The sequence below is a fragment of the Zonotrichia albicollis genome, chromosome 3, assembly GCF_047830755.1.
Source record: "Zonotrichia albicollis isolate bZonAlb1 chromosome 3, bZonAlb1.hap1, whole genome shotgun sequence".
NCBI classification, from domain to species: Eukaryota; Metazoa; Chordata; class Aves; order Passeriformes; family Passerellidae; genus Zonotrichia; species Zonotrichia albicollis.
In genome coordinates this window covers 85,305,425-85,330,449 of record NC_133821.1, presented here as the reverse complement: position 1 = coordinate 85,330,449, position 25,025 = coordinate 85,305,425, and the positions used below count along the sequence as shown (strand labels likewise).

Genomic DNA, 25,025 nt, shown 5'->3' with positions numbered 1-25,025 from the left:
GAATTCACAGGGTTTTTCCTAAGTTTGGAGGTAAATCATCAGGTGAGAACAGTTACTCATTGCCAAATTAACCCTGCCTACAGGCAATAAGCCAAGCAGAGCGGCTGCCAGTGATGGCTGCGGAAGGAAAGTCAAGGGTTTGGGAGAGCAGGTTTATAGGTAGGAAACCTTGGGAAAGCAGCTGAGAATTATTCACGTCTGAAATATTTCTGGCCAGAGTAAAGAGAGTCACAGTGCATTAGCAGCAACCATCTGTGTGACTTACGGGGGCAACCCCATGACTTTGACAAGGGCAATGGAACGGGCAGGACTGACCCAGGAGCTCCACAGAGGTGTGGAATTCTCATGCAGAGACAAACCCTAAAGCCCAGTGAAGGTATAAAGCTGTAGCACCTCACATTGCAAAGCACCCAAAGCACACAACCCTGCTCCTTTTACAGGCTGAGAGGTTGCCTGAATTTCACAAAACATTACACAAAAGAATTTTATTACTCTCCATTAGGCTTTTAATTCTTAAACTTTTATAACAGGAAACTTTGCAGGACAAGGGGAGTTACTAAGTACATCCTCCTCTTCAAGTTTTGGGGGTTTTTTATACATTTTATATACTGAACATTATGCCCTGATCACCTGTCCTGGCTGTGTCTCCTCCCATGCTCCCAGGCAACCCCAACTTCCTCCCCACCATGACAGTACAAAAATCAGAAAAGGCCGCAGCTCTGTGTGAGCCCGGCTCAGCAATAACAAAAACATTTCCATATTATCAGCCCTGTGTTCAGCACAAATCCAAAATACAGCCCCATTCCAGCCACTGTGAAGAAAACTAACTCTACCCCAGCTGAAACCAGCAGGGCTATTTAATAATTTCAGGCTGAAAACCTGAAAGCCAGAGAGCTAAGTGACTTGTGTGCACGTGAAAGAGGAAAATGTGAAAACCCTACTGGCCAAAATTACCTTGAAAGAATTCCAGATTAAGCTGAAATGCATGATGACAGTTCATCCTTTCACAGGAGAAACAAGGAAATACTGTGGAGAATTGGCAATTGCTCCCCAGCCCTGTGCAGTATTTCTGTGCCAGCAATTGCATGAGAAGTAATTAAGCAACGTTCACAAAACAACACAAGCTGGAATATTATCTCTAGCATCTTTGTTTTCTAAAATGCTTGTTCACTGTTAGTATTTTGATCCTGTCATTTTAAGTGTTCTGTGCAAAATCACATCTGTGATCTCTCTTCTCACAGTAAAACTTCCTAAGTCACATCCAATTGTTCATTACTGCTTTTTTGTCTTGTCAAGTCACTCAGGAACATGTCTAGTTCTAGCTCACCTTCTCACCGTCAGTCAGGAGTTGGTAGGATTTTTTAAGACTGAGGTGGCATGAAGAGTATCAAGTCATTGAATTATCTGTGTTGTTTTAGAGACAGAACACCCAGACAAATGGTAGCAAAGCATGTGCTTAATATATCAAGTCCAAAATTAAGATTTCTGAGGGGGAAAAATGGGCATTGCCTATTTCTCAAACTGTGAATGGTCACATCCTGGTACTACGTATCTTATTTCTGTAACTTCAAATGGCTGCAGTCAAATGTCAAGAGCAGGAGAGGTAAATGCAGCATTGTCTCAGCCCTGTTTCAAATTTGCTCGTTGTGGCTGCTGCAGTTTCATCCCCACACAGAAAGTGATCTTGGTGAGGCAGCTGGGAATGATGTCCAGAGGCTCCAGTCTGCTCTCACCACTCACCCCAGTGGTCCCACCATGTTCAGTGAGCTCTGTGCTTCTGCAAGCTCCCAGCTCATGCATGGAGGAACTTGCCATAAGAAGCAGAAATGTCACTGGCGTAATTTAAAAAACAAAATCCTAATGCTCATGTCAACAATCAGAGAGTATTTCTTTTATTAGAAATTGTGTTGCTATGAACTTGCAAGGGTGTTCCTTGCTGATGATTTACAGATTTCAGTAATGGTCCCTCCTACCCTGTGAGAAACGAAGCAGCCTGGGTGTTCACAGCCAGCTCCATCAGATGGATTTCACACTGCATTTTTCAGGGAATTGATCTCTTTAATAAGGAAGAGAAAGCCACAATTCCTCCTGTGAATATTTTCTATGGTAAACTCTGCAGACAATCATGAGATAAAAAGTACATGTCCATTTTTATTTCCAATTAATCTGGCCAGTACATTTATAATAGAATTACAAAGCATTTCTGTACAAAATCTGTACACGTGTCTCACAGAGATCAACATTACACCTTCCCTCAAGAATAAAAATCCCAAATCCAGGTTATTTTGCAATCATAATCAATTTTTAACTTATTTACCTAAGAATGAAGTTCTTCAGCAGGACATAAGAGCTGTAAATGATCTTGTGCTTCACCCATCAATGACAAAAATCACGTTTAGTGGAATATTTTCACATCACATCAAAACCTGAATTTTCAATAACCCCGCTTCTCTTTTTCTTCTTTATCAAGCATAGCCTGTTTTAGACTCAATGCAGCATCTTCAAATTGGGGGTTTAACTCTAATACTGTCCTGAAATCTTTCATGGCCTCATCAAAGTCTCCTGTCCCAAAAAAGACAAAAAAAAGGAAAAGTAAAATTATCTTTCTGTAACTGCTCATGCTCACAAACCTCTGACAACTCAAGAACACCTCCAACACTTTCACCCACAAAGCAGCCGCTGCTTCCTGGACCCGAGGCGTTTGGATTCTCCACAGGCCCAACTGGGAGTCAAAGAGTTTCACATCAGGAATGGACTCAAATGCACTTAAGGCTCAGTTCAGCCAGTTTGTTCCCAAGAGGAGGGGACAAATGGCACACACCAATAATGAGGCTGCCCTAAAGCTGGCACACAGGCAGAGCTTCCAGCTGGTGCCCCAGCTGGTGCCCACTCCATTCTCCAGTGCCTCGACCTCTGATATGGCCAAGCTCTAACAGAAGGCACAGGGCTGTAATTTTTGGGATGGCATCCAAAAACGGGGCAGGAAACTCCCCAGAGGTGGCCAGCAGCCCACTGGAAGTGGAGAAGGCTGTGCTACAGGTGCTTGGGAGATGCTTTAGGTCAGGTTTAATGGCAGTATGTGGAACTGGCTTGTTTCACTCCAGCGCAAATTTCTCCACAAGTCAACTACACCTTTCCTCCCATTCTTCACGAAGCAGCACCGTTTCCAAAGACAGCAGCACAGCCTGCAAGAGGGGTGTAAGCGCACACGGGGGGCAGGCAGGCGCTGTCACTGCTGTCACCGCGTGTGGCGCCGGCCCTGCAGCGATGCCCGCCCTCGTCCCGCCCGTGCTGCCCGGCCCTGCCGTGCCCGGCTCGTACCCAGCCGGTAGCGCACCAGCCCGCGGTTGTAGTAGGGCACCTCGAAGCCGGGCTGGCACTCGATGGCGGCCGTGAAGTCCCGCACGGCGGCGGCGAACTCCACTCGCAGGTACCGCACCTGCCCGCGGTCGTTGAGCGCCGTGGCGAGATCGCTGCTGGCACTGCGGGGACAGAGGGAGCGGCGTTAGCGGGGCCCGGCCCGGCGCGCCCGCCCCGCTCCCGGCCCCGGCGTTACCCCGCGGGGCTGCGGGCGATGAAGCGGCTGAAGAGCTCCTCGGCCGCCGAGAGCCGCCGCTCCCGCAGCTCCGCCCGCGCCGCCGCCAGCAGCGCCGCCGCCTCCCCCGCCATCGCGGTGACGTCACGGGCACGCCAGCGCGCGCGGCACGTCAGAGAGGGCGCTGGGCCGGGGAGAGCTGCCCACAGAGCAGGAGCTGCCCACAGAGCGCAGCAATACGGCAGTAATCACAATGAAAACAGCGGGCTGCGTAGAGAATGTGCTGGGCCGGAAGGAGCTGCCCACAGAGCACAGAAACACGGCAATAGTGTCACTAACAACAGCAGGGCCACGGAGAGACGGTGTTTAACCTAAACCTCACCTTCATCTTAAAGCCATTCTCCCTTCTCCTATCCCTTTATGCCCTTGTAAATTGCCTCTTTTTTTTACCCGTTTACAAGGTGCTGGGCCGGGGAAAGCTACCCACAGAGCACAGCAATACGGCAATAGTGTCGGTAACACCACCGGGCCACGGAGCCCTCTGCTCCGCTGCTCCGCTCTCCCGAGCCCCCACCCGCAGTTCAGCGTCCAGCTCGGGGCCGCAGCGCAGGCACGATGTGGAGCCGCTGGAGCGAGGCCAGAGGAGGAGAGCAAGACGATCAGAGAGCTGGAGCACCTCTCCTGGGGAGACAGGCTGGGAGAGATGGGGGTGTCCGGCCTGGAGAGGGCTTGGTGGGAACCTCAGAGCACCTCCCAGTACCTAACGGGGCTCTAAGAGAGCTGGAAAGGGTCAGTTTACAAGGGCATAAAGCAATAGGAGAAGGGAGAATGGCTTTAAGATGAAGGAGAGAAGGTTTAGGTTAAACATAAGGAAGGAATTCTTTACTGTGAGGGTGGTGAGATGCTGGAACAGGTTGCCCAGAGAAGCTGTAGATGCCCCATCCGTGGAAATACTCAAGAACAGGTTGGATGGGCTTTGTGTTACCTGGCCTAGTGGAAGGTGTCACAGCCCTTGTCAGCAGGTTTAAAGCAAGATGGTCTTTAAGGTCCCTTCCAACCCAGGCTGTTCTACTGCTCTGTGATTCTATGGAGATGGGGCTTATCCCTACCTGGCCTAAGCGTAGGTGAGAGACAGAAGAGCTCCTCTGCTCTCCTCTCAAACGTGCCAAGGCACAATGTGAATGTCACAGCTCTTGTCAGGCAGCCAGGTGCTGGCCCTGGGCACAGGTCACTCCATGCTCAAGGCCCTGCAGCACTGCCAGAGCACAAACCAGCAGTAAGGTGGGACTCCGAAACATTTTTCCTTGGACCTTAGTATGTAACAAGGGTGACAATTCAGCTCCTGAAGTCTGTTCAACAGATGCAGGCTGCTGTCCCAAGCTACATGGAAAGTGCCAGGTTCCAGGTTGCAAGTTCATGGCGGTTTCCTTAAGCTGTTGAAGATGACATCACCCAAGCTCAGGAACCCAAGTGACACACTGACTACTGCATGTTTTCAAGCCCTTTATTTTATGGTGGGTTTAAATACACTTAGTAAAAGAAACCAGCACTAATGTATGCTTATACTGGTACCATCACTCTAGTAACTCTAAACAGTAGTACAAAAACATATATGGTAATATTATCAAAATTATTGTGACGTTATTTCAACTCAGGAATCACTTCCCTCAAAAAATTGTGAATTCTGAGAAAACCCAGTAATTTCCTATGGAATTAGACAAAAAAATTGAGCCTGCTCAGAGTAGAACATATTAATGTGAGCCTACATTCAACTCACATGGTTTTGAAACTAGGCTCAATCTACAATTCAGAAAGAATGCTTTCACCTTAAATCTTTTTTAAAAAGCGTAGAAAAAAATGGGATCTATTTACATGGTAATTTCTTCAGCTAAATGGAAGCAGCAAAGGTTTCTCTTATGGGTTTTCTGTTTTGGTTTTGCTTTTTTTTTTAATCTTTCTCTAATAGCAGCACTAACTGCTACAATACAGTACCTGAGTTGTATTTCAAAAGATAGTAACATTTTAGAGACTGTTCTTAGCAGTCATAAATGCAGATACAGAGTCTTTATCCTCAGCTTACTGTGCTGTGGCACAGAGGACAGGCATTATAATGGCCTGCTTCTTTGGCTTTCATGCAATGCTTACACACACTGCACATCCAGAACTGATACTCCAGGATAGGGGCTCCTGTTGCAACACATACAGGAAGTTTACCATCTCCACTACAAAAAAAAAGAGTAAAGCTGAAAGAATAAAAACACGGTGGGCCAGTTGTTAATTAGAAGTTATTAGCTCATGTAACACTTCACTGTTCCTGTAACCAAGTATATAAATCTTCACACCAGAGAATGCCCACCCCCAGAACCATACAGTCACAAATCAGGACCAGCAGATCCAAAAGATGGGGTGAAAAGAAGCAGTGAAGGCCATATAAAAGTAAGGCCTGATTAGACACCTGCACTGCTATTATACTCTGTCCTCTGACATCTGAAGGGTCAACAGAATCACAGCTGCTACTGAGATTCTGTACAGCTGCACAGTAGGATCAATCAAGACAGGTTAAAATCCTGTTTGCTAAAAGAAAATTGATTTCCATATTTACAAGTTCCATGCTCTCAGCAGGAAACGTCAAACACACTGTTGTGGGTACAGCGACTCCAAGGACTTACCCCTTAAATGTGCCCTTCACATTAACTTCACATATTGCTCTTTTCACACCAAGTAGATTTAGGTAATTCACAAAACACTGGAGACCTGCTTGTTAATAATGTTTAAACAGTCCCTTGTTGATACTTTCAGCACTCCACCATGGAGATGCAAACAGTAACATTCTTTAATGTCACATGACACTGTCTCAAACTAAAACTCCTGTGCTTTGTCTACTTGCATTTCAAATTGAGATGAAGTTACATCTTTATGCCCAGATCCTCAAATGCAGTCAGTGTCTATTTTTTGCCAAACAACACAGTGCTGTATTACCTTCCTCCAAACTGGCTAACTCCTGCCTCATTCTTGACCAATATCTGGTTTAAGCAGCAAACCACTTAATTAATTTGGTCACACACAAAACTGCTAAAACCGAAAACACAGCGAACAGCAGAAAAAAGTGACAGTATTATTATAGTATCATATAAAAATAAACCCACCTCTCAAGAACATCATCCAGATCAGATGTTTTGTTATACTTTGGTCTATATCTTGTGAATATCTCTAGAGCAAGCTCTTCATATTGTTGCCTCTGCTCTGGCTGAAGAGTGTCCAAGGATTCTAATTTAACAAAGGCTTTTGAACAAGTATCAAATGCTCTGTTTGCACACGCACAGAGTGCCAAAAGGGAATAGATTTCAACTGCAGGGATTATGTCTTCATAATCTCGCAAATGAAGAGCTACAAAAAATGAAAAAAAGAAATCCAAGGAAATTATTACACATCTTCTTAGAAGTGCAAGCATCTGTATGAAATAGTTACTACTAGACAAGAGTATTAATTCTAAAAATAGGACAAAATGAACCACAGTCTCTTTATTGACATTACTGAAGCATTGCTCTAAAAAACAAACTAGCAGATTTCACTTGGAAATTGGTGTCTTCTTGAAACACTTTATTTTGGTTGGTTGGTTCTAAAAATATTAGAAAGATTTGAAATCTTCATTACTTGGACAGAGTACAAGGTGCTATTTGTTTTTCTTAATTCCCACAGATTTTCTGTGAAGCTCTACAAGGAGGTCTGATGTAAATTCAGGCATGCCTTATAATTTAGGGAGAGAAACAAAACAGTCAGCAGAACACCTACAGAGATTAACCAATTTACCAGGTAATATTTGGAAAGATTTGCATTTTCTTCAGTGGAGTCCTTTTAGGTATTGTGACTGCAGCCATATTCAATTCATCATATGGTTTTGTTTTAAACTCCACGGATTTATTAAGAACTGAAAAATGTGGCAGCTATAAATGAAGACATGTGCTGTCTTTACAGGGTTGAAAATTAATTTTTACCTGTTTTAAGTGCTGCATCTACAGAACCTTTATAGAGCTGTTTTTGTGCAAGTATGAAGAAGTGGTAAGCCTCAGCTCCTCGCCAGGCATTGTCTGCAAAGCGATTCGTTGAAGAAAGAACATCTTCTTCCAGCAAACCAGCCAAAGCTGAAGCACTCTGAAAACAAACCAGTATCACAAGTAATTTTTACATGAAACAGATACAGCAGGAAATGGGGATATATGAAAAGAGCTTTTCTATACTTGGTGATTACACCACCATCCGTGCTAAGTAGGCAAAATACAAATGGACCTACAGTGAGCATTGTCAGGCGTTCTGTACAGAGCACAGGCACAACATCTGGTGCAGATTTTCAAAGATAAATATCATATACGTGTGTATACAAATACATTTTGTGCACATCTGCAGACTGGTTCACAGTTTGGATTAATACTGCATTTCAACACCAGAGGTCTTAAAAAATTGTTTAAACTATTTCATTTGTGGATATGAAGATGAACATGTAGGCAGAGAAAAAAAAAATTCTTCCATTTGCTTCCCCTGTATCTGGAGCCATCTCCCTGCTGAATTACAGGCAACATAGCTTAATCTAATCACAGATCACCCTTTGGGATCAATTCTTACTCCTAAATGACACAAGAGTTTTGCAGGAAGTTTCTTAGTATGGTTTTCATTGTTAAAGTGAAAATATTAAGAAAACCATGTTAAACTTAGGAAGCAAAATATCTACTAAAACATACGATTGAAATGTTTTAAAATAATACCTAAAACAATATGTTTTCATGGGGGACTTGCTCGAAGGAAAGCTTTGTTCTTAGCAGGGAAAAAGGTTATTAAAAAAACATTATAGGCTCCCATGAAGATGGCTTGCTTTATTCTGACTAGCTAGCAGATACCAGAATTCAGAAAGGGGAAAAAAAAAGACATTACCTCTGAACTCTTCTCTTTAACTTTTCCCCTTTGTGCATTTTGCATTTGTTCATGACACTGTTCCATAAGTAAGGCTGATAGCACATAAAGCTTTTTAACTCGCAAAGGCTTCGTCCTTTTCTTTGACTCTTCATCTGCAATCTTAAAAAATACAAAGGGATTTAATTCTCTTGGATAATTGCATGCTTGTACAAACCTAGGAAATCATGCTAAAAAATGATTCTCCCTTTAAATGTAATAATTTAGACTGCAAACAGAACTATAAATGAAAATGTCAAAGTGAAGTATGCACGTTATTTTATATTTATTTAGCTAACATTTATATAAAGCCAGATTCTCAGGAAGGATAAATCAGTGTAACCATGTATAAGGGTAGTGATCTAATATAAAAATAAACTAAAAAAATAGCAATTTTTAAACACATACATAGCTTTCAATAAGGTCTGATGGTTTTCCCAGAAAAGAAAAATGACTTTTGAAGTAACATATATTATATATATATATACTGCTATAAATATTTGCTGTAAAAATTACATATCAGTCCTACAAGACTTTAAGCTATGTAGAGAAATTTCTGCAGCCAAACCAAATCTAAGCAACATCTTTATCTTAAAAGCACACCACAGCCATTTCTAATTGAAGGAATTAATTGAAGAAATACCAAAATTTAACTTCCAGTTATTTACATTGCTGGTTTGGGTTTTTTTTAAAGGAGATAAAAATAACTCCCATGACATCTAAAATAATGTGGACATTGCACCCCAGGCCAGTCTACTATACTCTTTTACCAAGCAATGCAGGGCATCAGGACTTTTCCTGAGGTGCAGTTCATCTCCTACTGAAGTGAAAGTCTCAAAATAAATAAATTGATGGCTTTTGTCCCCAAAGTCTCCTCTCCACTAGCTATAGAGGACACTCAGGGTAACTGTTACACATAGAGATATCTAAACTCTGGGAGTTGGGTTCATCTTTGCAGTATCCTGTATGATGACATCTGCTTATTGCCTAGACATTGTTAAAACTAAAATAACCCCAAGGGAATAAAAGTAGTACAGACATAGTAAGAGCTAGTCCAAAAACCCAGTCATTCAACATAAAAATAAAACCTGCCATACCTTGAACATGAGCTTAGCAGCTTCAAAGAAATAATTGGCTTTCCGATAGAGTTCTATAGCATCAAGAATTTTGTTCTTTTCCAGTAAATGACTTGCGTATCTGGCTAACAAGGATCCGATCTCTTTCATATTGTGATTTTTGGCCAGCTCCACAGCTTTATTCCACTAGAAATTAAAGGAGACAATTATTAATCTCATTTTTTCAAATATACTCTCAGAACAAACCAGTTATCCATGAACAGACTGCGGCATCTGTGTGCAATATTTCATCACCATTTTGAGCCAGACTACTATAAATTAATATAAAAAGCAAGAGAATACAAATGCTTACATCATTGCCAATCATGTGATGCTGCAGTACTGAAAAAAATGCTGGATCAATGTTGGGGTACCCAAAACAGAGATTACTATGGACCTTATTAGCATAAGAGATTTGATAACAGGATGCTTTGGCAAGAGCAAACAGGACTTTGAGAATTAAATCAAGATTGCAAGATCAAATCAGACGGTGTTACCGGAAAAAAGAAAATTACATCAGACTTCTGCAAGCTAGAGATGTTTAAAATCTATAAGTTTGTTTATGTGATCTTTAACCCAATCATTGTAGTAAAACATTACTAGCTTTCCTAAAACAGTATATAAACATTTGTAGTCCACAATAAAATCGGATTCTTTGACCTTCTCAAAATCTTCCCCGTATTCCTTCATCGCTGATAGACCTCTGTCCAAAACCACATATAAAACAGTTGCTTCTACTTTTATGAAGCTATGCAAAATCCTTTCATTGTAGCTCGTAGCTGGACATGGGGATTTCGACCCAGAAAAGTCTAAACCAGACTCTCAAAAGCATGTCTGAAAGAGGACCTCAGCCCAGAAGCTTAAAGCACACAGTAACACTTTACTTATCCTTCTATACAACTCATTTGTCTGTGGATTTGCCTGATCTTCAGTGGTTTGGCTACTGTGTTTGCCCCAGATGAAAAGTTTGGCAGGACTGAGATCTCAACTGAATCTCACACCTTATAGCTCTTCAGATCCATAAACTAAAATTGTTCACAAAAAGCCAGCCCTAGGCAGTCCTGCCATTCCTATCCATTGAGTTCCTCATAGCCATCATCAGTTTCTCCCCTATTTGTATTGACACAGACATTTGCACAGGTTAAGTCATACCAGGAAACAATTCTAGTTATGAACATGGAGATCAGTTTCCAGCTCTGCTTTTTCCAGCTACATCCTCATGCAGTCACAAATCCATTTGCATCTATACAAAGAAGGAGGGGGATGTGGAAAATACCCAGAATGGACACCTATCTCTTCTCCAGTCTTGGCCCATTCCATCAGGAGGCAGCACAGTCTAGCTCCACAGAGGCTGCAAATGTCTATGCTGAGCATGCTGCCCACATACCCTGCATGTAGCTCTGCATGTAGCCCCTCCAGTGGTTTAATCTTAATCTCAGAGAAATGGTTTAAGCACCAAAGTATGAATTTTCCAGAAATTATGACAAATCATCTGACACTTAACATGGATTTGTATTCCACTGGGTATTAGGATAGAAATCTCACTGTTAACCTGGTATTATTACAGATTATCTCCTGCTGTTTTACCTGGTTGAGATGCACACAGGTATCCACGGCATCCTTTGGTCGATTACATTTCAGAAAGGCTGACACAGCTTGTTCACACATCCCCACTCTCACAAACATATAAGCTATATCCTGCAAAAAGCATCAGCACTGTATTAAATTCAGTTCTGCATTTTTAGTACATTGTGCAGCAACAGCAGTGCTCCTGTTTGGTTAATTTAAGTCCAAGAGGATGGGGAATGGGTTGTTTGCTTCATGAACCCTGTGAAGGCACTAGGCATTGCTGTAAATCTTTAGAACAGTGTGCTAGGCTCACACACTGCTTCTGAATTCAAGAAAGCCACTACAATGAGGTTAAAAGAAAATGCTATGTCTTGATTTACTGGAAAAGGCATTAAAGGAGCATGACTTGCATTTTCCAGGCATTTTGGATTAAGTCAACCACAGCATAGTTTTAAATCAGCTATTGTTTAGTAGTAATTTCCTGCTACATATACAGACCTATACCCTGTGCACCTATTTATCCTACCCACCCTATTCCATCTACTTTCCCTCCTTTTAAAGTATTGTCAGTCAGGTCTTTCTGGGGAACTGGGACAATGAGGGAAATGAAGAGTGATGGAGTGTGAAAATAACAGTAATACTGGAGATCAATACCACAGTAACACCACTGCAGTTAAGTGAGTAGGTCATACACTGCATTCATTCTCTTGTTCTTAACCCTCCCAAGATGGGAAATTTCAAATAAATAGTTTGGTATAAGACAATGAACAATAAAGGCGCTTTTTGCTTACAGGAAGCAATTTATGATTCTCTGGAAGTGATTTGGCCAAATTCTCCAGTCCTTGGTAGTCTTCTAGCATGTAGTAACATTCAGCTAAACGTTCTTGGTTTTGTCCTTGGACATAGTACTGTACAGCATTTAACCTAATAAGACAAAAAAGTGGTGGCTCCTGATGTATAAACACAGAGAAGTTTTTAATTCTGTAAGTCTTTTGCATTTGTAAATTCAAAATCACATTATTTTAAATAGGTAACTTTGCCTGAAAAACTTTCATAGCTAGAATTTCTCTGTTTTTCCAAAAAAACAGTGCAATAATGCACTAATTTTTTTTTTTAATTTTCACAGATCATTATATTAAAAGTGTAGCAATATTGATTCTCTGACTAGCATAAGATTAGGAAGTCAAAGAATTCTTAAAGCTTTATTCCCGCGTTTGCAGAGATGAGGGCAGACAATGGACAACTTACAGCTAAACTTCCAGAAAAGGGCTTTACTGTTTTGTTTCTGTATTTTAAAATGCAAACACCAAGACCTCCAAGACCATTCTCCAAAGTTACGTAAAGCATCTAAAAGTCAACTTTCGAAATCTAATCTCATCACAAATTTCTAATCTAATCACAAGTTTTCAGCTGCATTGGGACAATACAGTTTGGATAATGGCAATACATAGTGGAGCTGTGCAACTCTAAGACATGGGCTTAGAAGGCAACAACAAACGTTCATGAAAAACATTCCCTGCAAATTATTAGCTATGAAGACATTACCTCTGGCTCAGTAAACACCTGACTGCAAAATGTGTTCTGGAGAAATACCATTACAGGAGTGCACTGCCCTTAAAATCTTACTTGGGTGCCCAGTTTGGGCAACAGCTCGGACAAATCCAGGTCAGAGAACTCTGGACCTTCTCAAATATTTGTGGTTTGAAGCATTTTAGAAAATTCACTGATAGTTAGTAATTATGTACTACTTTTAATCCCTTTTGGTTTTTTTTTTAATACGTTCTATATCCAGCCTAATATAACTTTCCTTCCCTTCATTTGAAGCAGACAGACTTCTGGCAAAGGAGAGATTTCCATCACCTTCACCCTTTAGGTAGCTGATCAACAGCTCTCTGTTTATCGTATCATGGAACCATAAAGATATAAGCAAAATCTCATTATTCCAAAATTATCCAGTGTATTGCATCCTGACTTTCCTTATACCTGTCCCTCCTCATAAGTTAAGTCTTGTCATCAGTTTAATAACATCCTCTGTAAGTTCCTTGCTGCTGGTTCCTCTGCAGGCCCTACCATTTCTGTCGGTCTGCAAAGTAGTCTCCAATGGCGTTGTGTGCCTGCTCCAGGAGGGCGTCGTCCGAGTCCCCCGAGCCTGTCTTCAGCAGCTGCAGCACGCGGAACCAATCGCCCAGCTTGATCCGCAGCCCAATGGCAAGGTCTCTGAACAGGAACCAGGAGGGAAAAGTCAAGCACAGCAAAAGAGGTAACAACCATCTCGAGAAAAGCATCCAAAAGTGTTTTCACATGCAATGCAGGTAGCAGAGTGATCCCAGATAACTTGTTTACAATTTAAACACTATTCCATTAAAGCAAATACTCAAGAGAGCTCCCAGGTTATATCACACATATGCATGTGGCATTCACACACTCTGAAAAAATCCCTTCACCCAGGGTTTTTCTGCTGGGAAGCTGAGAAGCCTCAGAGAAAAGGAAAACAATTCTTATCTCATTTGCTTCTCCTCTGTTTTGTTCATGTGGAATGTGTTTGGAGATTGTTTATCCAGAGGTGATTGCCTGATTGGATTCTGGTGTGAGTTGTTTTGACTCATTGGCCAATTATGGCCAAGCTGTGTAGGGACTCTGGAAAGAGTCATGAGTTTTCATTATTATCTTTTGAGCATTCAGTAAGTATCTTTTCTGTATAGTATAGTATAGTATTCTTTAATATAGTATAATAAAGTAATAAATTAGCCTTCTGAGAACATGGAGTCAGGTGCATCATTCCTGCCTTTGTCGGGGCATCCCTGCAAATACAACAGTATGTGCTTCCTTATCAGCCACACTCCTGTGTGAGGAGTTAAATGAGTGAGACAGTTGGGCTGATGTTACTTCAGGTTCCCTCTTACTCTGTTCTGCATCTTTCACTGCTGACCCACTACAAGAGATGGCAGCAGCTGCAAAAGGCTAAAAGCAGAAGGAAGGTGAGGGGAAAGACCAAGAAGCAACAAATATGAATAATGGAGGCTAAAGCTGAGATGTAATAAAATGGATTTCAGACACTTATTTTCCAGATTCAGGGTGATTTTGGATAAAGGAGAAAGGACTCAGCAGTAGTTTTTCCTTTTTGTTATTCATGCATACATATGACTCACTGTGTCTGTCTGGCATGTTTTTCCACCAAATAGAATAATTCTATATTACCTCATATAAAAGTAATTTTGCAGGTGCGTAGAAAATAAATGGGAGAGACCTATGCCCTTTTAAAAATGCCCTCAACTTACAAGTAAATTAAGGAAGGCATGAGAAAGTCAATGCAGTCAGCTAAGTAAGAGCATCTATCTAAAAACATTAGAATTTTATTTGAAAAATAGATTTATTTCATTGTGATTTATGGTAGATCCTTATCAGAATTCTTCTAGTTGTGAAAGTTGAAACCAGTAAACAAAAAAGTAAGTTTCTGACTTCTGCAATTCTATGTTCAAACTTCTCTTCAGCCATGTAAAAATGAATATGCCATATCTAAAACTGGGTGTTGCAGTGTGACTGAAGTGCTGAGGAGGCAGCCGACATCCCACACCACCCAACTGCCAGCAACTAATTAATGACATGCAAGGAAGTTTTCATTACCAGGCACTATTGGGCATCTCTCCCCAGCTCCTGCCTTCTCTCTGCCCTGCCACCCTGTCCCCCTTACTTTCATTCTTACAGCATGAAATAATAACTAATTTTTTTTCTCCATCATTCCCTACTGTTTTTCATGGCTCCATTAATCAAAGCTTAAAAATTTCTCATGTGCATAAGTGATTCATGTTTCTCCATGTTTGACCACCATCTACAGGCTACATTGCACAACTGCTGCTGGTGATTTCTCATTATCCTTTTCCAGCAGAGACAATGCTCTGGCTAATTATTTAATGTTAATTTATATTCCCAGCAATACTAAAATTTTGCTTTGTTTGTTTTCATTCCTGAGCAAAAATTACACTGATTGGCTTCAATGTTTCACAGTTTCATCCAGAGTCTTTCTGTCTCTCCAAAGATTACAGTTCATTAAAAACTCCGTTGTTTGTACATGTAATTGAGAAGAATGTGTACTTGGCTACTAGCACAGAGCAACACCACATAAATTAAACATTATTTAAGATTGTTTGTATTTTTGGAATCCCAGTTGAAATACCAACAAAATACTTGTGAAAAAAACATCTATAAAACACAGCACTACCTAGAGCAGCCAAGGTTTTGTAAACAGTCTGGAATGCACTGGTTTACATACAGAACTGGTTATCTATGGATAAACCAAAAGTCTCTCTATCTGATCCTTTTATGTTTTTGCAGAAACTGGTAAAGACTCCAGAGAAAACAGCCATTCCTGATTAAGGAATGCTTTTCTTTTCCCCAGACTTTTCTACTGCTGAGATGTTTACATGCAATTACCTTCTGTCCATATCCAGATACATTCTTTCAGCTTCTTCAAATCTGCTGAAATAGGCTGCCACTTCTGCTTGTTTCATGGACTCACTCTGCAGATTGCCCAGGCGCTTCACAAACTTAATGCCTTGATAATCTTTGCAACGCACAAAAGCTTGTTCAGCCGTCTGCAGATCCAGCTTCTGAAGAGCAGCTTCAGCCAGGAGTCGCCTGTGTGAAAAACAAACATAGCAGATGGCAGAGCAGCTATAGAGTCAATTAAATGAAGGTATATTTAACTAGTAATCATTTAAAGAAGACATAAAAGTTGTTGCAATTTATTGCTTACTAGCTAATCTTAATACAGTTGTTTGTTTATTCCTAAAACATTCTGTGATCTGCCTGGTACTTGGTCAGGGAGAGATGTTCAAATAATTTGCTAATATTCTTCAGTTCAGCTGTTCAGAGGGACACTGGCTTGGGAGGAATGGGCAAGATTTGACTGTTACACTTACGTGAAATGTGTTGCTGGTCTCAGTGCAGTTCCATTTATTTATTTCTCCCTGTGCATTTGTGGAAACTTTAAGCCTTGATGGCAGCCTCTATCTAAGTGCCTCCAGCTCCATTGGCCACGACAAATAAATTATCCTTCTGATCCATCTGGATGTTCCTGGTCCTGTTAGGACAGCAGCTTGGGACAGCAGGGAAAACCTTTGGGGAGCTTTATGATTGGTACTGCCCTACTGGTTAGTTCTGCAAATAGGGAATTCAGGCCAACCTGTGTGTGTCATGTGCTTGAATGAGCTCCAGAATTTTCTGCAAAAGTAAGGCTATTTAAAATTTAGACTGGCTGATTGACATTGTGAAGCAAACTCAGTGCAGTGAGGCACTGACAAAACCCCTAATATTATTGCTGTATTCAGTGACCCAAGCCATCCTTAGGCAGTATCAGCTGTGCATCTCTCAATCAATTTGAGAAGGCCGGATCACTTAAACGCAAGTGCTCATCACTTGATGAGACATCAAAGAAACCAATTGATCTACACATCACCCTGTTTGTTGCATTCTAGAAGCAAGGTCACTGTTTTGTTCTGATCTGGAATATACTGGCTTTATATCCAGCACTTCTAATGAATCTCTTCAGAAATATGTGACATGTTTTCTCTCGTAATAAAATAAAATTCATGGCAATTCCAGAGCAAAGTGAACAGAATTTCACCTATATTTTGTGCTTTTATGATATAGAACTTTTACTGAGACACAGACTTGCAAAACTAATAGTAATTTTTTATTAACGGAACAGAGAGGAGTAGCAAAAAACCACATGAACAATTTGAAAGCTCCAAAAATCTTCAGCCAGTTCAAGACATTTGTAAAAATGAAGACTCGAAACACTAACATTTCATCCTATGCACTCAAGCTAATAAAATTATTACAGAAACTTTCAATATATAACTGTTTTTCAAAATTAATATTCTGGAGACAAAGGAACAACTAGATAGAAAATAATGGGTTTTGGGACAAACTTTTAAAGCAAGGTGTCTTGTCCAGTCTTTCATCAACTCTAAATTCATCTCTGGACCATCACAACTAATAGTGAACTCTCCAATCCCCTTGATGCAAGCTAAGCATCCAATGCTGCAAGAGACCATTAGCTTCTAAACAGAGCCAAAATTACTAAAGAAAGGCACAGGTAAGTAAACAGTCTCCAGAGAGTTAAGGAGAATTGGTCTCCTTCATCAATGAAGTTTTAGGTTCTGCACTGCCTCTTCATTAAATTATCTGTAGAGGCCTTTACTCTTCCAGCCCTTACAAGCTGGGATATTAAACAGATTTCCAGCACTCCTGTTTTCACAGGTTTACTCTCACATGTTTAGTCTGCAGGCTTTTCAACTGTAGTTTAATATCTGAGCCATGTTTAGTTTAAGCATGCCACTATCTCCATTTCTCAGATTACTTCTGAGATGCTGCATGGGAACACAACACACCCAGCCCTCCTTTCTGTCCTTCAAGGCCTGTCCAAATGCTACAAGGTTGTTCAAACTACTTTTACCCTACTATCAGTCTGATGTGTTCCTTTTACCAGGTTTTAAGCTCTTTAATGTTCAATATATAAATTTTATTTTTAATCTAACCAACTTGGTTAACTTGCTATTAGCTTTTCATTTCCTTTAAATTCTCTCCAAGACAAGGAACACTGTGTTTTGGGGCCCATATAGCACAGAGCAAAAAGGTGTCCTGAGCCTACACTCTATACCCACTATCATGATACAGCACCTGCCTGACATTCTAGGTACTCCAACATTCATTAAATCTTAAATGATTGTGTGTAAAATGTATACTGCTTTGGCTGGTTTTAAGTTGAGGGTTTTTATTTTCATACTGGATCTGTCTGAACAGGAAAAGAATAGAAAAGTAGACAAATTTAAACAAATTTGGCTTATAGGAGATTTTACCAAAGTCTGGGATGTGGATTGTCTTCTATGAATTGGGAAGATTCCTCAATGCCAACTTTTTCAATCAATGCTCGACTGTCTCGTAATGACCGAATCTCGAAATTGATGATGTAATCTTTGTTAGGATGTTCAGGATTCTAACATAATGGATAAAGAAACATATTTTTATTCCTGGTGACTTTTATTCTCACCCAACAAAACAGATATCTATCATTAAGAAAGACATCAACTTTTCCTACAAAATAAAACTAGTTATACTGACCTTTAATATTTCATCCAGAAGAACAGACTTGATTTCTAAATCTTCAAAGTTGCAAATATATCCAGATGTTTGTATAGGTTCCTGAAAGTTAAATAAATTATAAAAGAATGAACTTGTATTCTGTCTGACTAAATCCTAAGTATACATTTAGATGCATTCTTCTCCAAACTATGATATAATTGCACTTCCAACAAGAAACAAATACTGTAATCATTAACATTATTGACAAGTGTGTAAATACAGACATTATTAAAAATCCTCATGTTTTCTGCAACTAAATTATGACAAAGAAATAGAATAACACCTGCCAATATTTAGATTCAACTGAACCATTTTACAAGTATCTCTACTAAAACTGCATTTATGTATTCCAAAGCATACAAAAAATACACCCCTGAAAATCTCATACATTTAAGAAAAATATGACACCATTTTTATATTTCTAGGACTGAACATTCATTCTACCTATACAGTCCAAAACAACGTTCCCACGTGAGAGTTGGTAAGATTTTGAGCTTTATATAACCTGAAGCAAGTTTATATAAACAAACACTTGCAGAACTGAGCGGTAAGCACAACAATAATGCTATTCAAAAAAGAGCCATTAACCTAAGAGTGAACTTTTTTAAATGAGTAGTTTATGTATGTTGGTATCTACCTCTGGATCCAAGTTTCTGAAGACATACATTCTTGTTTTCTCCATCATTGCAAACAGGTCCGGGTTGTCCTTGGCCCATTTCATGTCCCAGACGTCCTTGCGCTCCAGCCTGAGCTGCCCGCCTGCCTCCGGCTGCCCCGTGCCGTCGGCAGCCCGCGCCTCCAGCTCCACAAACGTCAGAACCCCTGACAGGTCAATGATAGCGAGGCGACTGCAGAAAAGCACACAGAGAAACAAGGCAGCTAAGTGACACTGCTCAAGGCTGTGAATCTGAAACAGCTCTCTAACCTGGCACAGTATAATTCGATAGATTCCATGAGATGCTGTCGTGTGCCAGAACCAGCTCAGATCCATATGGTTTTCACGTATCTGCACAGCAGAGACCAGACACATGGAAAGATGTTCTTCATCTGCTCACACAGGATCTGGCCCTGCTAAGGTTCTGAAATATGCCTATTTTTATATGCAGCATTTTGAAGATACATCAGATACCAAGTTGAATATATTACAGGTCTGTTGTTCACCAAACTTTTTTTGACAAAGACTCAAATTAACAACTGAATAGAATGGGTTTTCCTTATTTACTAGGAGGCAATGAAGCAGATTATTAAATTAAAAAGTCAGTGTGGTGAAGCAGACTGTTAATTCCTAAGATGTGATTTCTTGCATTTCTACAAAGAGTATTCTTCACTTTTTTTCAAAAACTATGTTAAGTATAATCCAATTAATCTTTGAAATAGTTTAAATATTGTGGTTGTTAATTGTTGCAGTGTTGTTGAGGGTCCCCAGGACAAGATGAGAGATGAGAATTGACTCCCAAGTTCTCAGAAGGCTGATTTATTATTTTATGATATTATATAATATTATATTAAAACAAAATTATATACTAAAATTATACTAAAGAAAGAGAAAGGAGACATCAGAAGGCTAGCAAAGAATGAAGAATAAAAACCGGTGACAGACTCAGCGAGTCTGACACAGCTGGCTGTGACTGGCCATTAATTAAAAACAATTCACATGGAACCAATCAAAGATGCACCTGTTGGTAAGCAACCTCCAAACCACATTCCCAGCAATCAGATAATTATTGTTTACATTTCTCTTCTGAGGCTTCTCAGCTTCTCAGGAGAAAAATTGTGGTGAAGGGATTTTTCATAAAATATCACAGTGACAAAAGATGGGAAAAACACAATTTCTAAAAGGCTACATTTGAAAATTTACAGTTGCATAGGTCTTCAGTGAATCATAGTAACCTATATTTACTACAAGGCCATTTTAAAACTATTTCTAAATATTGATACGTAGACAGCATTAATTCCTATTAAAATTTCAAACACAATTTAGAAAATTAACCTCAAAATGCTTATGGATCTGAGCTTATTTACCTAGAACAAAATCATTTAGCAAGAAAACAACTCGGGTTCAAAACAAAATGAATATGGCTCTGACTAGATCATGCTGCCTTTTAAGCAAAGCAATCTGGTTTTGGGCTACAACTGAAGAGGCAGGAGATCTCTACATATGCATTATAAATTTTGTTTGAAATGATGATGTTATTTTGAAGTTATTGAAATTGCCTTGCAAAATCTTGTGTATTTTTGCCTTTTCTGCCAACACTCTCGTGCATTCTCTTGCAAAAAAAAAGCTGTTGAGTAGAAAGCAACTTCAGTATTAGCACAGATGAAGCTCAGGAGAACCAGACTTACTAGAAACCACAACTAGTTACAGCCTGTAACCATAGAAAATTGAACGGGATGTACAAAGTTTTCAGGCTTTAGAAGGACACAGAAACAGAAAGAAGTCATAGATATGAAATTTCAGGTTATGACATGATTTTATCTATTTGTGTCATGATCAAAGAAAGGTTATGCTTGGTTCACCTAATAAAACAAAGATATTTTCATGTACACAGGGCGTGAAAAATAGGAGACCTTTACTAACAGTATCTCAGAACAATGACTGTCCAGATGGAAATAATTAGTAATAAATAAATCGTTAAACAACATTAAGAGCAGCTAAAATTAATAAATGGTTTATACCAAATGAAAATTAGTACATAATGATTATAGAATTATAGATTTCACAGAATTAGTATTTTCACAAATTTTAGTGCATCATTTTGAAATTGGATGTCTGTGTTAGAAACAGGTCTGTGCTTACCTGGAGTTGCAGTTCAAAGACAGCTGATAGGCACGCCGCTCCAGGGAGTAGCTCTGCACCATAGCCACACTAGGGAGGCTGTACCTCTGAATAATGCCAGATTCTCTTCCCTAGAGGAAAGCAATGCTGCCTTAGTGAGAGAATTTCTCCATCAGTAAACCCTTTAAAATGGTCTTATTTATATGCTGGTTATTTATTGGTCTTATTTATATGCTTATTTATATGCTGGACAAAAGAGCCTTGGGATAAGTGACAGAGCATGAGTGAAAAGAGAGAATCATCACCCTAAACGTTCTGAATTCTGGTATTTAAACAAGATACTCTAAGATGCTACAATTGACAAATCCACTTAAATCAGGGATGTTAAAACAAAGAGTTACAGTCCACATCTGGCACACAGAATTTCAGGAGCCATGACCATCCAGACAAGGTCTACATAATGACACAGGAGAAGTGTGAAAAGATTCTTGTCCCACACTGGCAAAGCCCCTCAAAGAGTTCCATATAGCAGCACCAGCCCAGGTCTGAAAGCAGGACAGCTCTGCTCATGTGGGGCTGTCTCCCTACCAACAAGTCTCACCAGTTACTGCAAGACCAGAGCTAGATTTAAAAGGAAATGCTATAAATTATACTGGTTATTCACAGCCTTGAGTAACTGGAAAGAAATCTAAGTACCAGTGTGGTGGAAAGAAATCTAAGTACCAGTGTGGTTTATCTTTATTTTGCTGAATGAAACACCAATTCCCTGTGTCAAAATACCATCAGGCCATCAGGGTGAAAGGAGTGACATCCCTGAAATGAAATGATCACTGCCACTATTTTCTCATGGTGTTTCTGTAAAATGAATAACATATCCAGCTTGGTTTGCCTACTGTTCAACTCTTATGTTGAAAATGAGTCAACATTAAATTTCAAAGGAGTGAAAACTTTATTCCTTGTTTTCCTTCCTTCCCCAAAGCTGTCCCTAACATCCTCAGCATAAATTACCAGTTTTAACTTTTTCACATATGTATACCCTATAGACTAAAAAGCAGATTAGTTCAGAAGTGTTAGAAAATTGAACCACTATCATTTGAATTCAACTTCATCACATTTATCCAGATCTGGTCTCAAAGGCATTTCCTCTCATTCCTTCCCTTTTTTAAAAAAAGTCATAGATTAATTATTTTCAGAAGTTCATCTTCATATTCTTCAAGCAGCAACAATCCCATAGTCACCTATTAACCATCACACTTCATTTGTTCATGCTTTCTCCCATGAACTTCTGATTTTGTCAAATGCAGTCAAAGGATAAAATAAAAAAACAAACAAAAATCCACACTAGAATCAGAACATGACAAAACAAGATCTTTCCTGGAAGGTGGATAACAGGAAGAAACAGTTCTTTCTCTCTCTTTGTTCTGTTCAGTTAGCTTGCTTTAAAGCCCATATATAAGTTTGTTCATCTAATGAGATCACTTTCCAGCTCAGAACAAAAGAATGCACCAGCTCTTTGGCATGATTCAATACCTCACACAACTGTATAATCCATAAGTATTCATCTGTATATAGTGCAGTACTCTGCATCATACCATTCATATGTAAACAGACAAACTGTGTAAGTCTTTGTCTGTCTCAAATACTGTCTCAAAGAGACTTCTCAGGATTCAGATTACAGAATTAAGTCCTGATCTAGACTTTATAAAATCCTATGTGTAAGTATTAACTCAGGCAACTACTCTGTAATTAAATTGCAAGTACTTAGTGAATTAGCCCTCCTAAAGAAAGAACCCAAGTTAACAGAAGAAACCATTAAAGTCATCTTTGAAGAAGAGGAAAGAGGTTTTGTCTGTGTAAATTCCAAATTCAGAAATGCTTTGAAATTATGACTGCTTATGAACATAGAGAGAAGAATCTTATACCTACAAGCACAGGAGGCAATTAGGAGTTCTGTTAATCATGTAGCTTACCACAAGCAGTATCTTATCAGATGCTGTTATTGCACAAATTGGATCTCTTGTTCCCTGAAAGCAAACAAGTGATATCAGTATCAGTTTTACTGCAAAGGTAAGCATGCCCTGCTAAAGAAAGAAGGTTCTTCAAATAAACAAGTGTTGCTAAGTATCCACATGAAAAGAGGCTATCAAACCTTGTCAGCATACAGTCTGTGGATAGTTTGTAGATGGTATCAGTAGCCTTTGCTATGGCAATCATAACAATAATATTAACAGCTTCCTTTCTTTTCCTGCCCCTCCCTCCAGAAAAATAAGAAATCCAAAATGCAGCAGGTGTTTAACAGAAAACACAAGAAAGCAACAATCCCTGGCTTGTGAGGGGTGTTAAGTAATTAATTTCAGGTACATTAGTAGGGACAGACAGCACTTGCACACACACATGAAGTGAAAATGGCCAAAAATACTAGCAAAGATCATAAAGGTTATTGAGTTTCAACAAAGTTATGTTTTGTTGAAGTAAGGAGAGCTGCTTCTGACCAGGAAGACAGCAGATGTCAATATACTGCACACACTCAGAATATACCTTTTCCATGTTCACTATAGTTTGCTATGCATTTCCAGTAATACACAATGACACAGTAACAGCACCAACCAGAGGGAAGAAACATAACACGTAAAAAAAGGTAGAAGTAAAAGAAATTTTAAGTGCAACCACTTCTACTAATGAAAATATATGAAAATAAATAAATCAACACTAATTACTGCTCTTTCAAGCTACCAGTGACACCACAATAAACTAGTTCATAACATCACTCACTTCAAAAGCTTTGCTGTAATCAAGGTGAGCGTCTCCAGACCCTGAAAAGGTGTCATCAATATGATAGATCCTGTAAAGGAGGACAGTGAGAAGAAAAAGTGAGTCCAAAGAAAGGATCATACATCAGTATGTTCCATCCTTGGAGAAGAAACCATTGGAATTGGAGAAGAGAATAAAAGCTATGAATGTTCTTATGCTCAAAAGCATCCCCTTTGATAAATCTGGTTTATATTGATATACAGATATGGCAGTTGCTTTCACTTTCACAGCCCCTGACGGTCTATTCCCTATGAACTGTAAACTTTCATCCTGTAACATTAAGTTTCTGCTGTTACAGTTAAGTGTCCTGCTGAAAACCATCAACCACTCAGTTGTCCTTTTCAAACATGCACTTCCATATCTCCCCAGGGTCTTCTCCATAACTATGAAGCACTTCACCTTCACATCCACAAAAACTTATGTATTACTGTACTCTTCAACACTTATAACTTCTCTCTTGCCTTAAAAGGAGCATTAGGAAAGATTTTAGAATGCTAAAATCCTCATTAAGGCTGAATTACAAGTATATTGATATTTTTATCAATTTATAATCTTGTCCAAGGCTAGGACATCCAAGACCTATAACAATGTAAGTTATTATATCATGCACAAATAATTACTCATTATTAGGGATATATGGTGACAGGAGATGGTAGGTTTATAGAAAGATGATATAGTGTAGAGATTATATGGAAGAACACACAAAATAACTAAAAAGAAAGCCATAACAAAGTTGCAAGTTTTGTGGAGGTGACAGAAAAGTTAATGCCACAAATGAGCACCTGGGAAAGAAATATTTTGGAAGCAAAACGATGTTGATTTTGGCTTGTTTAGTTTTAGAGGATAAAAGTCCATACAGGATTAGTTGTCAAAGCCACAACCAGACACAAGTGTATTAGAGAAGGGCCAGCTGGACAGACTAAGTTCTTACAGGCAATGACAGACGAGAAGCAGTTCAAGTTATCAGAGGGAATGGAGCTGCCTGAAACTAAGAGCATGGAGGGGAAACAGGAGAGGGGTAAAAAGGCATCAAGACACACAGGGAAAACATGCAGCAACCAAATGGAGACACTGAACAGAAGCTAATCCCAAAATGTCTCAGGGATGTGAATAACAAACACATAGTTGTTAT

The 25,025-nt window shown here is 39.7% G+C and overlaps 2 protein-coding genes across 4 annotated transcripts in view; both read right to left on the bottom strand.

The window, feature by feature from the left end:
- Positions 1-2,126: 2,126 nt before the first annotated feature.
- On the bottom strand, positions 2,127-3,942 carry TTC32 (tetratricopeptide repeat domain 32). Its single transcript, XM_005485120.4, has 3 exons — positions 3,557-3,942; positions 3,322-3,482; positions 2,127-2,562 (listed from the first exon to the last, which is right to left on the bottom strand). Exons 1-3 carry the CDS (start codon positions 3,667-3,669, stop codon positions 2,435-2,437), a joined length of 402 nt encoding a protein of 133 aa, XP_005485177.1. The 5' UTR covers positions 3,670-3,942; the 3' UTR covers positions 2,127-2,434.
- A 1,420-nt stretch (positions 3,943-5,362) lies between these two features.
- Positions 5,363-25,025, bottom strand: part of WDR35 (WD repeat domain 35) — a 42,739-nt gene continuing 23,076 nt past the window's right edge. For 2 of the 3 annotated variants that reach the window (XM_005485118.4, XM_005485119.4), the window contains 15 exons: positions 23,855-23,924; positions 23,053-23,106; positions 21,104-21,213; positions 18,944-19,154; positions 18,286-18,366; positions 18,024-18,160; positions 15,595-15,798; positions 13,234-13,380; positions 11,955-12,087; positions 11,182-11,292; positions 9,577-9,741; positions 8,462-8,602; positions 7,531-7,687; positions 6,682-6,922; positions 5,363-5,757 (listed from right to left, as the gene is read on the bottom strand). In XM_005485118.4, coding sequence (XP_005485175.1) covers positions 5,607-5,757; positions 6,682-6,922; positions 7,531-7,687; positions 8,462-8,602; positions 9,577-9,741; positions 11,182-11,292; positions 11,955-12,087; positions 13,234-13,380; positions 15,595-15,798; positions 18,024-18,160; positions 18,286-18,366; positions 18,944-19,154; positions 21,104-21,213; positions 23,053-23,106; positions 23,855-23,924 — 2,113 coding nt within the window. In that variant the 3' untranslated portion in view covers positions 5,363-5,606. Of the gene's footprint in view, positions 5,779-6,681; positions 6,923-7,530; positions 7,688-8,461; positions 8,603-9,576; positions 9,742-11,181; positions 11,293-11,954; positions 12,088-13,233; positions 13,381-15,594; positions 15,799-18,023; positions 18,161-18,285; positions 18,367-18,943; positions 19,155-21,103; positions 21,214-23,052; positions 23,107-23,854; positions 23,925-25,025 lie in introns of all 3 variants that reach the window. The other variant, XM_005485117.4, reaches the window with a different exon arrangement.

What these genes read in the sequence shown, in the direction of transcription:
- TTC32 (XM_005485120.4), bottom strand. Translation starts at nt 3,669, where the DNA reads ATGGCGGGGGAGGCGGCGGCGCTGCTGGCGGCGGCGCGGGCGGAGCTG. An exon ending in ATCGCCCGCAGCCCCGCGGG is followed by an intron (nt 3,483 to 3,556) that starts GTAACGCCGGGG and finishes CTGTCCCCGCAG; the next exon opens with TGCCAGCAGCGATCTCGCCA. An exon ending in GCTGGTGCGCTACCGGCTGG is followed by an intron (nt 2,563 to 3,321) that starts GTACGAGCCGGG and finishes TTTTTGGGACAG; the next exon opens with GAGACTTTGATGAGGCCATG.